Raw genomic sequence first — 14,012 nt, 5'->3', positions numbered from 1 at the left:
AATCTTCTAAATTCCAACGAGTACAAGCCCAGTTCATCCAGTCTTTCTTCATATGAAAGTCCTGCCATCCCAGGAATCAATCTGGTGAACCTTCTTTGTACTCCCTCTATGGCAAAGATGTCTTTCCTCAGATTAGGGGACCAAAACTGCACACAATACTCCAGGTGTGGTCCATGTTTTGATGCAGATGTCATAAATTAATCTGAACCTGAACTTGAGGATTGGGGTTCAGAGAAGTGGTGAAGGAAATCATGGGAGTAAGAGAATAAACACAGTGACTTAGTAGAAGAAGAGTAATGGCAATGGCTACTGCAGCCTCCCACAATACAGTACATAAGATAAAATGCCTTGCAGATGAAGAGGATGGTAGGCAGCACTGCACTGAGACACCTATTTAAATAGTCCTGGAGCAGAGAGGCATGGCCATGAAAGGACTGGGATCTGACTGCCATCCCAATTGACATGGTGACATTATATCCAAATCTGACTGCACTGGTATCAAATGATTAAAAATATAATTTTCACCACCAATTTTGTAAGAGTGACGTTTATTCTGTATCTCAAATTTAAATGTGGTGTTTTATGATTTCAGTAATAGTGAATTTCTGTAACCTGAAAAGGCATAACACAGGGGACATCTCTAAATGCTCACCAGACACAAGACACTGAGTTTTACAATAATTGGACACATCCTCAGCTGATCCAGTAGTCAAATCACATTCATAAAGTGAACACAGATAAAACCGCCAAAGATGACATTGGATAAATGGTTATTAATCAACGACATGGAGTTTTCCCAAAATTACACATAAATCACTCAAAAGCAAAGGCTTTTATTTATTTGAACAGTTTGATTCTAGAAGGTAATGGATTCAATCTTCTCAGCAAAAAAAAAAACCCATAAATCAATACACAATGTTATTTGGGGCATACTTCCCATGAGCCTTCATCTTAGTAAAATTATTTGCATTATGAATCAGGAAATGTTGAAAATATTCAGCAAGTCAGGTAGCTTCTGCGGACAGAAGTTTGATCAGTGTTTTCAGCATTTCCTGATTTTATTTTGAAATGTCAGAATTTACAGCATCTGCTGTTATAACTGGCATGTCATGTTAATAATTATATTAAAAAGATCTGCTACTACTTGGACAGACACACAGAGAATTTCAGATGTCCTGTCAACCACTCTTCCCTCAAGCAATATTCTTTAAAGCTATTGAATTGGTCAAGGCAAGGCAGAAAGCACAATATACAAAAAAAATTATAATAAAGAATTACATTTTCCACCCTGCACATTAAGAAATGAGTGAATGGTATGCTCCAATCTGGAGAGCAATGGAAATTGTTATTGCAGGAAGTTGTGACGCAGAATACCAAAAAAAAGGTAAAACCCCCCAAAAATTGTTGATGTGGCAAACAGTATTTTCCCCACCCACAACTCAGTTAATACTGAGTTTTATTTACTGCTAATATACAAAAAATGTACTCATTTTAAAAATGCCAATTTCAATGTTTCTTTCCAAATTAAGTACAGTGAAAGGCAACATATTTTTGAATGAAAACAGAATGAAACAACTGAATGGATTGACTTTTGTGTGGCAATACTAATGAATTTAGTTGTTAAATTATACTGATTTGTAGAAAATATTAGCAATTTCACTAATATTATTTTGTTAAATGATTCAAGATTGACTGGAAATAGCATATTCAAAATGAGATTATCAAAACCACTGGGTAAATTAAGTCCCTCATGCTAAAGGTCTCCAGTAAATGAGAAAGAATGTTGAATGTTGGGCAACAAACACTGTACTCATGGCAAAAGTGTTTCTGCAGTTCTTCTTAAACTGCTTTAGTAAATTGTATCAACCTCTACCACCCTTTGCAGAGGAGAAAAGCCTTCGTGTAGTTCAATAAAATGAAGGGGGTTTTGTCTTTGTTGGCTGAATTGCAATGACCCACAAAATATAGAAATACGATGACTTCTATGTATGAAACCTACTTTAATTATTGATCCCTCTAAACAGTAAAAAGCATACAATGAGATACTGCAGAGCAACTTGATAGTTAATTGTACAGTAACTTTTTTCCAGCAACCCATTTTATCTGCCAACTCTGCTCATCTATTATGTAAACTCATTGCCAGCAAACTGAGTACACAGAATTTGCTTCAATGTATTCTGTTATAGGTTTTCACACTAAAAGTAAGAACATTCTTGGCAAATGAAATGTTCTTAAGGCATTTATACCTAGATTGAGGAAAATTCAGTTATTTTACTAATAAACCAAATTAGACTGACACAAAGAACAAGAGAACAATCAGACCATTATGCCTTTGTCAGTTTCTTTAAAAAAATGTATGATTTCCATTTCTTTTCCCATAGCCAATTAAATTTTTCCTCAAGTTATTGGAAGTTACATGATTTACACTGAATGCTCTTATGAAATTTGCTCCATATCGTGATGATTTAAAGCTCCTTTCGCATCGTTTGATTCTTTTGCCAATTACCTTTAGTTTATCTTATGTTTACTCAGGCATCCACAGAATATTTTTCATTTCATCTTGAAATTTCAAAAGTAGCTGGCATATCTTTATAATATTCCAGATGTATTTCATCATGTTTTTGTAACATATACAATACTGTATGCAAGGAATAGAAGACTTGTTTCTCAGCACAATTACTTAAGTAACAATGTATGAACATGGCAACTGCAGAGTACACAAAATAAAATAGATTATGAATTGCAGTTTTCATAATGAAATACCAGCTGAAAAGAAATCATTGCAATCTATTTAAAGCTGTCTTCAGCAGAGAAAGGATACTGAAAAAACCCAAATTAGACTATCTGGAATAGGTGTAATTCTTCCTATAAATGGTAAAAGTGCATTTGCATAATGTACCTGGTGTTTAAGATTTTTCTTCCATTTCAAAATACTTTGTTTCCCCACAAAAAAAATCAAAAGCAATTTTTTCAACATCTCTACAACCACGTAACAATCTGAACATTTATGACAAATTGCTAGCTAATTAAATCAATATCAAATGGACTGCATGAGTTAACCTGACAGCAGTTACTGAATCATTACAATTCTATTCCCAAATATAAAATCCATTTTTTAAAATTGTTTTGTTTGAATGCAGAACTAAACTTAAAGAAAATTTCTAATTGTAACTTTTCAAGTTAAAGATATGTAACTTCCCTTGTAGTCTTTGGCAAGGTAGCTGATCTCAGTAGTGGCGGCGGCAATGACAACTAGTTTCCAAACTCTTGGGCTCATGAGAAGTGCTTAGGTAGAAGTGATGAAGGAGTCCTGTGCATTCAGTGAGTTTTATTGGGACGCTCTCGTGCAAGGATATGATTGGACTTGATAGAGGTGTGCAGAATAAAATCGAGCTGCTTAATACCCATCACAATTGCCAACTCTTGAAATAATGCCTAGAAACATGGGATTGGGAGGCTGTCAATAAAGAAGGTGGGATGAAGTGGGAAAATTTTCTTCAGAAGAAAAATTAAAGATATTGTTTAAATAGCACAGTGCAAATTAAAGCTCAGGAGTGCAAATTATAAAGGGTGCATTCTTATTGATACTGCCAAAGAGACAAGTATTAGTTAGTGCTGGATACACAAATTGACAACTAACATTTTGCAAAAAAAATGTCCAATGATGCAGATCCTGAGCAAGGAATCCTACTCACTCCCACCATTGAGAATTTGATCACTGGAAAACTTATTCAGTCCAACTTGAGGAATATGTTTACACGTTTCAGAGAATGTTGCCAATTACCAAAGCAGAAAACACCGACAAGTACCATTCTAGACAATACTAAAATCATAGAATTCTCATTATCCCTGTGGCAATCTCTTGAATACTGCGTGCCTTTGACATCTCATATTGACAGGGGACAAGAACTGTCATTGCACATAGCACAAACTGTTGCCTAAAAAGAAATTGTCACAGCTATTTTAAAGCAATATAATTTAAAATTATTTAAGACTTTCCTAAAGCAACAAAATCTTACAGTTGTCATTTCAACTGAAATTAGATACTAGATTATACCAGAGTTTCTATTTTTAAACAGCAGTTTTCCAAATACAGACTTTTTGTGCTTACAACAAAAACATGGAAGTGGCTCATTTCAGAATGCCATGTAAACATATCAATTTACTGCAGTAGCTATATACTTTCATTTTAGAAAATGTGTCAGTAGAAAAATATTTCAAATACATTTGCAGTGCAATAATTTTGCTTTAATGGAACCAATCCAGAAAGTTTAAGATTTAAAGCCATTTTCTTCAGAGACGGGGCTGGCCCTGAGACTTTTGTATATGAAATGAACAATCACAAGCAGCAGCATTTCCGAAGTGCTACTCAGGGCCACTATGAAAGGAGCCTGTGAGGCAAAATCTGCTTCAATGCGGCGGAAGGACAACTGGAGCACAGCAAGAGCTAGCAGACTATTTTGGACTCCAATTTCTATACTGACTGTTTTGCACACAGGCACAGGTAATTTCAAACAATAGGCCATAAGATATCCAATGAACAGTCCAAAGATAGGAACAGCAACTCCAGCAAGAATTATTTCTTTGCGCACATTATAAAGTATGGCAGCTCCCATTTGATAGGCCATGAAGAGTCCCCCAATGATCAATATAAAACTGAGGGGTCGAATGAACAAAAGCAAGAACTTACTGACCCGTGGCAATTTATACTTGATTAACATTCCTGTTGAAATGGGAATAGCTATAAACAGTAATGTCACCAAAATCTTGGTAAATGGCACGTGGAGTGTTTCATGAACATTGAGAATGTGGCTATAGATAGTGGATGAAAGTGGCATCATACCAGTGGCAACCAGAGTGGAGATCAAGGTCATGGAAATCGCAAGGGTAACATCCCCTCCGAGAAGAAGACTGTAGAGGTAACCTCCTCCCCCTCCTGGGGCAGAGCAGGTAATTGCCAGCCCAAGGGAAAGGGCTTTGGGCAGGGAGAAGATCCTGGACATAATATATCCATACAAGGGCATAACAACAAACTGCCCTATCACCCCTAGAATAACAGGATGTGGCTGCTTCAGAATACCTCGAAGTACCGCTATCTCCACCTTACAACCAAAAGCGCATTTGTTAATAAATATCAACGGCAAAAGAAAATAAAGGACAGGGTTTTGAGAGAAATGCGCCAGTCCGTTGTAACTTAAAACATCATCAGTAGGCGATACTTTAATGATGTAATCTTTTCGCTCTTCCACGGTGAATGGCTTAACCCTGGCGACATCCAATAGTCTGATTAAGAGTGGTGCGGTGCCGGCCAGTCGGGATTTAATGCTGACGATGTAACTTTTCACCAAGCCAATGGTTTCGGCGTCGGTAACGTTGATTATTTTGAGGACATCCGGATCCAGAGACTCAACTATCAGTCTAGTACAGCCCTTTTCCGTGGCCGCTCGATACCGGCTGGAAACCACAATAATACCGTCGGTGTTTTCGGGAAAGTCGAATTGAGTCGAAGTGCCGTCGCCGATGTTTACGTAGTAGGGCGCCGGGGTGGTATGGCTCTGGTTCGAGTCCGACAAGCAGTAGACCCCGCCGATGAATGCCACAACCAGCAGCGCCTTCTTCATGCCGGCTGTCCACAACTTCGAGACATCAACCATTCCGCAACAACTTTTTACTGCGTCAATTCAGTGGAAAGGAGGAAGCGGAAAGGCAAGGGACACACACAAACTGCAGTTACCCCGCACTTCTTCGTGCCCCTACGTTTACCTGCAGGAGGCTCAGCCCGCCGAATCAGCACCAGCGCAGGGGATTCGCAGCCCGGCCATGGCTGGGAGTCCGCAGTAAATCAGACAAGATCTCGGGAGTTCCCACCTCCTTCCTTCCGGCACAGCTCAAAATAACGCCGTCAGTGTGTGTTGGTCGACTAGCGGCGACGGAGGCAACGCTAGCCACTCTCCCTTTTCACCACTCCTGACGTCAGCCCGGGAACTGATGGTTTGGAAGCAGATTTGAAAGACGCCCTTCCCTCAGTGAGGGGGGGTTTTACTCCGTTTACCAGCCGCGCCGCCTCGCACCGTTCACTGCATCCCTCTTCCTGCCATCCTCAGTCGCCGCCTATCAACTGCATGGGCAGTACAGCCCAATTAGGTCAAAGCCTTTCAAATGCATCTGCAGCCGATGTTTCCGGACTCAATTTTTTCCGGTTTATTATTTTTAAACACTACGCCTCTCTCGCAGTCTTTCAGTGCATTCTGTGGTACGACCTTGGTCACGCTTCGTCTCCGTGGAGACTTTGAATGGGTTCTTTATAATTCAGCCGACTCATTGCCATTATATTTCATGCTGCCGGCAGAGCAACAGTCAGGAATTCTATTTAGGGATTTTTTTAAAATGTTGTGCTGCATTTGTGACAACTTTGAGATAAACACAAACTAAGATGTTGACGGCATAATCGAATCCCTATTCATACCTCAAAAGGCATTTTGGATTCCCAATGTAAATTGTTTATTTGATGTGGATTACCAATGAACGTGAGGAGAGTCCTCCTCCAGCGGACTGGAGACTTGTTTCCTATTTCGGCTGCAATTTTCCCGACAGGCTGCCAGCTTTCACCAAAGTGACGTGCCTGGCATTTCCCAGCTTGGCCTATTTTCACTTCTTTCCCCCTTCCACCATGATATAGTGCGTATGATTTCAGCCCAGACAGATGGCATGGAGGGCTACCTTTTGCCATTTATAATGGTCCTTTTAAGCTAAGTTTGGAATCGGAATCTGGGGTAGGGTCTATTTTCCCCACTTCAGCTTGAAATATTAGCTCATGACGCAGCATATGGAACTTTCTATGTACACGTTTAACGGCCGTTCTTTAGCCGAAGGCGTTCCAATTGAATGGCCAGTGAGAATAATTTGTATTAATATAGGTCCTCATCTTGGTAAAACATCCCAAGGCATTTCATAGGATTTGACACCAGGCTAACTGAGAGCATGGATAATATGGTTTCAATTATTATTGTAAAGGAGGAGAGATAAAGTGATCTTGTTAGAGAATTGCAGTGCTTAGAGACTTGAAAGTTGAGACGACTGCCATTAACTCAAGAAGTGAGATCGGATATCTTAGAGCGTTGTGCAACTGAGAGTAAAGGCTTGTGACTGATTTGGATGACCTCTGGATTGTTTATGGAACTCCTAAAGGAAGTATATACTGTCACAGGGAGAATTTTTAAACTCCACAGGGTAGCACCTGACGACCTGGAGCAGGGACTCTGGTGCTGTGAGACAGTGGCTTTAATAGTTCTGCAAGGTGTTGTACCCACAGATAGTTTCATCACTCAGTTCCAATTTTATGTAATTATTTGAAATGAATTCCCCAAGCAATTTGAACTCATGGTTCTGGGTTAGTGATCCAGATCTCTAGATAGCATTCCAGTATTTAAATTGTATTTTGCCGTAGCCATAGTCAGATGACCAACTAGTAAGGGATCAAAGTATAAATTATAAATATTTATAATAAACGGAAATCTAAAATTAAAATGTTGTCTTACTATTCCTCTAAAACAACCCTACTTTTCATTCAGATTCAGAGGATTCTAACTACTGCCAGTTCAAGCTGGAAAGGCACCCATATATAGAACGCAGTATGTTGATCTGTATCCTGATGCTAACCTTATTTATTGAAAAAGTTAGCTCAGCACCACTAGCATAGAAAGCAGAAGTTGTGTTGTCCAGTATTCCTATTACTCTCCCCTATCTGTATTACCTTTCCACAGTTACAAGTCCAGCTCTTTCTATTTATGAACAACCACTGTATCTTCTGTATCCATTCCTATATTCAGCAAAATATAATGGACTAGGCTGCAGATGAGGATTGATTTTATGTGAGTGAGTTGAATAAGTTTTGAGAAATTTTTCATGATAGCTTCACATCAAACAATCTACACCCTCAATAATTTTACTTCAGGCAAATTTCTCAGACTAAACCGTAACTCACCACCAAGAAGTTTAACAAGATGCAAAAGGGCATAGGTTGTCACCTCTCTACTCACATTAACTGCAAGTACCTTTTAGATATCATCCAGAATTGTAAGATATTGTCATAGTTTGAAAGTATTGTCCTTCCTATTCATGCCTTACATCTGAGGATTTTGTTCCTACTGAATGTGAAAAACTGATTTAATGTCAATGTACAAGAGTTTAAATTTTAAATTCTCATCTTTACTTGTAGGCATCACCTGGAATAGAGCTCAATCCAATAACTTTCTAACTCAGGAGTGAACAGACTGCCAATGAGTGACAAATACTCTGATATTCCTCCTCTGTCAATACTGCTACATGCAGTACGTGATAGTGGCTGCAGGTTTTACTCTGCTTCTGAAAGTTAATTCTATTGACTTCAATTTATCATTATTAACTAGAGATGAATTTCTAGATAAGGTTAACTTGCAGGTAGGGCCAGTGGTGAGGAAGGCAAGTCCAATGTTAGCATTCATTTCAAGAGGTCTGGAATATAAGAGAGTGGTGGTGGATAACTGTTTGTCAGATTGGAGGCTGGTGGTGTGCTTCAGGGATCTGTATTGGGTCCAATGTTGTTTGTCATATACATTAATGATCTGGATGATGGGGTGGTAAATTGGATGAGTAAGTATGCTGATGATACTAAGATAGGTGGAGTTGTGGATAATGAAGTAGGTTTTCAAAGCTTGCAGAGAGACTTAGGCCAGTTAGAAGAGTGGGCTGAAAGATGGCAGATGGAGTTTAATGCTGATAAATGTGAGGTGCTACATTTTGGTAGGACTAATCAAAATAGGACATACATGGTAAATGGTAGGGCATTGAAGAATGCAGTAGAACAGAGGGATCTAGGAATAATGGTGCATAGTTCCCAGAAGGTGGAATCTCATGTGGATAGGGTGGTGAAGAAAGCTTTTGGTATGCTGGCCTTTATAAATCAGACCATTAAGTATACGAGTTGGGATGTAATGTTAAAATTGTACAAGGCATTGGTGAGGCCAAATTTGGAGTATTTATGAGAATGTTACCTGGGTTTCATCACTTAAGTTACAGAAAAAGGTTGAACAAGTTGGGTCTTTATTCTTTGGAATGTAGAAGGTTGATGGGGGACTTGATAGAGGTATTTAAAATTATGAGGGTGATAGATAGAGTTGACGTGGATAGGCTTTTTCCATTGAGGGTGAGGGAGATTCAAACAAGAGGACATGAGTTGAGAGTTAAAGGGCAAAAGTTTAGGGGTAAAATGAGGGGGAACTTCTTTACTCAGAGAGTGGTAGCTGTGTGGAACGAGCTTCCAGCAGAAGTGGTTGAGGCAGGTTCGATGTTGTTGTTTAAAGTTAAATTGGACAGTTATATGGAAAAGAAAGGAATGGAGGGTTATGGGCTGAGTGCAGGTCGGTTGGACTAGGTGAGAGTAAGCGTTTGGCACGGACTAGAGGGGCCGAGATGGCCTGTTTCCGTGCTGTAATTGTTATATGGTTATATAAGAGCAAGGATGTGATGCTGAGGCTTTATAAGGTGCTAGTGAGGCCTCAACTTGAGTGTTGTGGACAGTTTTGGGCTCCTCATCCAAGAAAAGATGTACTGGCATTGGAGTGGGTTCAGAAGGATGATTCTGGGAATGAAGGGGTTATCTTGTGAGGAATGTTTAATAGCTCTGGGTCTGTACTCACTGGAATTTAGAAGGATGATGGGGGATCTCATTGAAACCTTTCGAATGTTGAAAAACCTAGAATGAGTAGATGTGGAAAGGATGTTTCCCAAGGTGGGGGAGTCTAGGGCAAGAGGGCATAGCCTCAGGATTGAGGAGTGTCCATTTAAAACAAAGATGTGGAGAAATTTTTTTAGCTGGAGAGTGGTGATTCTGTGGAATTTATTACCACGGGCAGCTATGGAGGCCAGGTCATTGGGTGTATTTAAGGTAGAGCTTGATAGCTTCTTGATTAGACACAGCATCAAAGGTTACGAGAAGGCTGGAAGTGGGGCTGAGAAGGGGATAAAAGGATCAGCTATGTTTGAATGGGAGAGCAGACTCGATGGGCCAAATGGCCTACTTTTGCATTTATGTCTATGGTCTTATAATATACTTTAGTGCCTTTCAGAAGTGGTTTTGATGTGTAGTACTATCACAATGTAGAGATACTGTTACAATGTGATAATGAATAAAGGAAGCTTTGGAATCAAAATCAGGTTTACTATCTTTGCCATATATCATAAAATTTGTTAACTTTGTGGCAGCAGTCAATGTAATATATGATAAGTACAGAAAAAACTTAATTACAGTAAGTGTATATGCATATTAAATAGTTAAATTAAGATAAGTAGTGCAAAACAGAAATTTAAACAAAATAGTGAGGTAGTGTCCATGGGTTCAATGTCAATTTAGAAATCGGATGGCAGAGGAAAAGAAGCTGTTCCTGAATTGTTGAGTGTGTGCCTTCAGGCTTTTGTACCTCCTTCCTGTTAAGTAACCGGCAACAATGAATATCAATCAAGACAGGTTATATAAAAACAACCAAACATTATTAAACAATGATAAACGATAAGGAAAAAACAAACGAAAATCTTAACCGGAAGTTAACCACTATGCAGCCGTTCAACAAATCGTCACTCAGCACTGGTTCTTAAAGCGTTAAATGCGAAAACAATTCTTAAGGCGATAAGGTCAGATATAGTTCTTAAAATGGTAAATTTGAAAGTCCAACAGATTTATACGTTCAATTGGGAGAGACTTCTCTGGAGAAGGATTTCTTCATAGATGCGACTTTCCTGCTGGTTCTGTCCACAGGATTCACGATGCAGTAAATAAACAGTTTAAAACAACTGACCTTAAATTCTAGAAAGCAAACCTTTGCATGAGCTCTTTTCTCTTTTGGCAAGAGTTATCTCCGATGCAGGTCGCTACTCCTTCAACGAAGACTCAATAAGGTTGATCCTTTGTTAAACTGCCAAACGATGCCGACTCCTCTCAATCCTTCGATCCTGTACTACGATAAAGTCTTCACTCTCCCTTCTACTGCTGGAATAGGGTAAATCAGCACATCTAGCCAAAAATTTCCAGTCCAATAACATTGTATCTTGCAACAGAACACACAACCGTTTCAAAAATGAAACTGCGTCACAAAAACAAACACGCAACAGAAACGGAGACACAGCACGTTCTACCTGGAAATCTACAAACTAAAAACTCACTGCGTCATCTGGAGTCTACCCTTATATACCTGTGGTGCACATGTCGTCACGTGACCTCACCGGTGGGAAAATTACATCAGGTGACCTCCAAAAGACCATTACTTCATTCTCACAAAAAAAATCACAGATCCTTGAGGCATTGAACATTCCTGACAGTAACAATGAGAAGAGGGCATGTCCTGAGTGATGGGGGTCCTTAATGATGGACATCGTCTTTCTGAGACGCCGCTCCTTGAAGGTGTCTTGGAGGCTGGTACCCGTGATGGAGCTGACTAATTTTACAACTCTGGAGCCTATTTTGATCCTGTGCAGTAGCCTCCCCCCCGCCATACCAGACAGTATTGCAGCCAGTCAGAATGCTCCCCATGGTACATCTGTAGAAGTTTTCATGTGTTTTAGGAGACAAACCATTAGCAATGTTGCTTCAACAATAACTGAGGTGATCAGTAAGTTCACAGGTGACACAAAGATTAAGTTGACTTCGTGGACGGTAGCCATAGGCTACAGGGTGATTTTTAGTGTTGTTAAACTTAACCACCAGAAAACTGTAAATTAGCTGTAAAGTTCCCTGCTTCTGTGTGCTGCTGAGTGAAGCTATGTTCCTTCTTAGTCTGTATAAAATATTGATGATCACATTTGCATTCAAGCATTTATGAATCATAAACTGGTTCAAACACTGAATATTAAAAGGACATTGTAATACATATACAATATATTTTACTTTTTCAATTTTGTCAAATCCAAAATGTGGTTGAGAGAGACAATGCTATTTATATCACTCAAATTCCTAAGGGATGAATGAAAATTTTATTGGGTCTTCTCCTTTTGGCAAACTCAGGAGATTGTTTAAATTGGAAATGATTTTTCTTGTCACTGAAACAGTTCTGAAACTTTTCCTGATTTTGAAGGGTTCACATATTTTGCTTCTAATTGTCATCTTCAAAAGATCATTCTCACAGTGCTCCCTCAAATGGCTAAATGCAATGTGTAAAAAGCACTATTAAAAAATCCAAGTTGTCCTGGTACTTAATATGATGTGTAATTAGAGGAATAATTCAATATAAATTTCTAGTCAATAGTAAGTAATGCACCAAGTGATATTTTATTACTTAAGTCGATGATCTATTGTAGTCCACAAGATGTGTTGGAGATACAACATTTCATTCAAAATGTTAAAACAAAGTTCAGTTTGGCTGCTAAAGAACCATGGGGAGATTTTCAGTATACAAGCCAGCATTCCATTCTGAATACCAAAACTTCATCCCCTATTCTATGCTAACAAATTGAAGTCGGTAGAACTAAATTTGCAAGGGTAACTACAATTTGTGAATAGTTGTTCCATATAGTATGTTTAGTCCCAATGACCAAAGATAAATTTCTCCTCTCTTAATTTAGCAAATTTAACATCCCATTGCCTGAAATTTAATTCCGTAGTTTTTCTGAATATGGATAGATTCAGTGACAATGGTCCCCTGCTGGTCATCTGTTTTTCTCTTATTTCAGATGGTACAGAATATCCTGCAAATGTGACAAACACTTGTCTGCCAGAAAGCTTCCATAAGAGAAGGTTCAAAGAAAAGTGTCCAAGGTGCAAAAGATTAAAACTCAAAGGGGAGCATCACCTTAGGAAATGGACCCTCTGTCTGGTCCCAATCTCAGACATAGATCTATAAATTATTTTGGGAAGCAAATAGATTATACAAACTAACATGCACTAGCAAAGTAACATTATGACAGAGCAATTGGTTGATTACAACATATATGCCGCCACTCTCCCTTGCAGTACAAAGTACTCCAGCCTTACTAAGATGGCGTACAAAGTGCAATTGAACACTGAAGGGATGATCAATTTATGATGTGGGCGCTGAATCATTTGTTCTTGAGATCACACTTGCTTTTTTCACACCATTAGGTTGAACTTGCTTTTTCTTCATAACTTACTTGCATAATTTTGAATACTGTTATGTTTTTAATAATATTTAAAATATATATTAAACATTTTACCACATAACTATAGTGTTTTTTTCACATAACTCTAATGTTTTATGTTCCATATGTAGCTGATAGGTTTCCGTTTTGGAACAAAACAAAATACTGTAAGTTCTCTTGCTGAAGGGAATATTTGTCCTATGTGCCAAAGACTAAAAAGAAAAAAGATGGATTTATATGGTCCATTTTTGCAACTTTAGATGTTTTGAATACTTTTGAAATACAATCATTGCTGTGATGTAGCAAATATGCAAACCAACAAATTCCAACAAGATCACACAGTAAGATCCTACAAAAAGTTGTTGTGACATAGATTTTAATACCATATTCAGTGGATTCAGGTTAACTGGACCATTGGTTAATCAGCCCAGCCGTTTATTTTCAACAACTCATAAAGAACACAAACTAAATCAAGAAAATAGTCAGGATTCGCTTTGTTTATTTGGGACACTATGCTGCTTAATTGGGGCAGGAGACTGCTGCCAAACAGTTTCAAACCATCGTCTGTCACATGCACTTGCATGACAGTTAGACACTACACCATGCTTACAGCGATTAGATTTTAAATAGCATTAGTTGTGTGTGTTCTGTACAAAAAGCTGTGATTTTTTTCATTGATACGTGGCGAGAAATAAGTAGTAAGACAATTCGGAACTGTTTTGCTTGCTGCGGTTTTGAGCATTCTTGGAGGCTTGGAGATGCTATAACCGGCCAGGAGTGAAAATGAAACAATTTTACTACTTCAATAAGCTAGGAATTATGAAGGTGTTGACAATCATCTTGAATGTTATAATGAGAGTGAATATTCGGAGAATGCAATCATCTAA

At 38.6% G+C, this 14,012-nt stretch overlaps 1 protein-coding gene across 1 annotated transcript; it reads right to left on the bottom strand.

Annotated features, from left to right (window-relative positions):
• Positions 1 to 817: 817 nt before the first annotated feature.
• Positions 818 to 12,001, bottom strand: slc10a3 (solute carrier family 10 member 3). The gene is made up of 2 exons (XM_063067080.1): positions 10,854 to 12,001; positions 818 to 10,464 (listed from the first exon to the last, which is right to left on the bottom strand). The coding sequence occupies exon 2, from the start codon at positions 5,652 to 5,654 to the stop codon at positions 4,272 to 4,274; it is 1,383 nt and encodes a 460-aa protein (XP_062923150.1). The 5' UTR covers positions 5,655 to 10,464; positions 10,854 to 12,001; the 3' UTR covers positions 818 to 4,271.
• Positions 12,002 to 14,012: the final 2,011 nt, after the last annotated feature.

This window comes from Mobula hypostoma, chromosome 14, assembly GCF_963921235.1.
Source record: "Mobula hypostoma chromosome 14, sMobHyp1.1, whole genome shotgun sequence".
Lineage (NCBI taxonomy): Eukaryota > Metazoa > Chordata > Chondrichthyes > Myliobatiformes > Myliobatidae > Mobula > Mobula hypostoma.
The sequence above is the reverse complement of the archived record's forward strand: the minus strand, read 5'-3'. Positions and strand labels throughout refer to the sequence as shown.

What these genes read in the sequence shown, in the direction of transcription:
- slc10a3 (XM_063067080.1), bottom strand. Translation starts at nt 5,654, where the DNA reads ATGGTTGATGTCTCGAAGTTGTGGACAGCCGGCATGAAGAAGGCGCTG.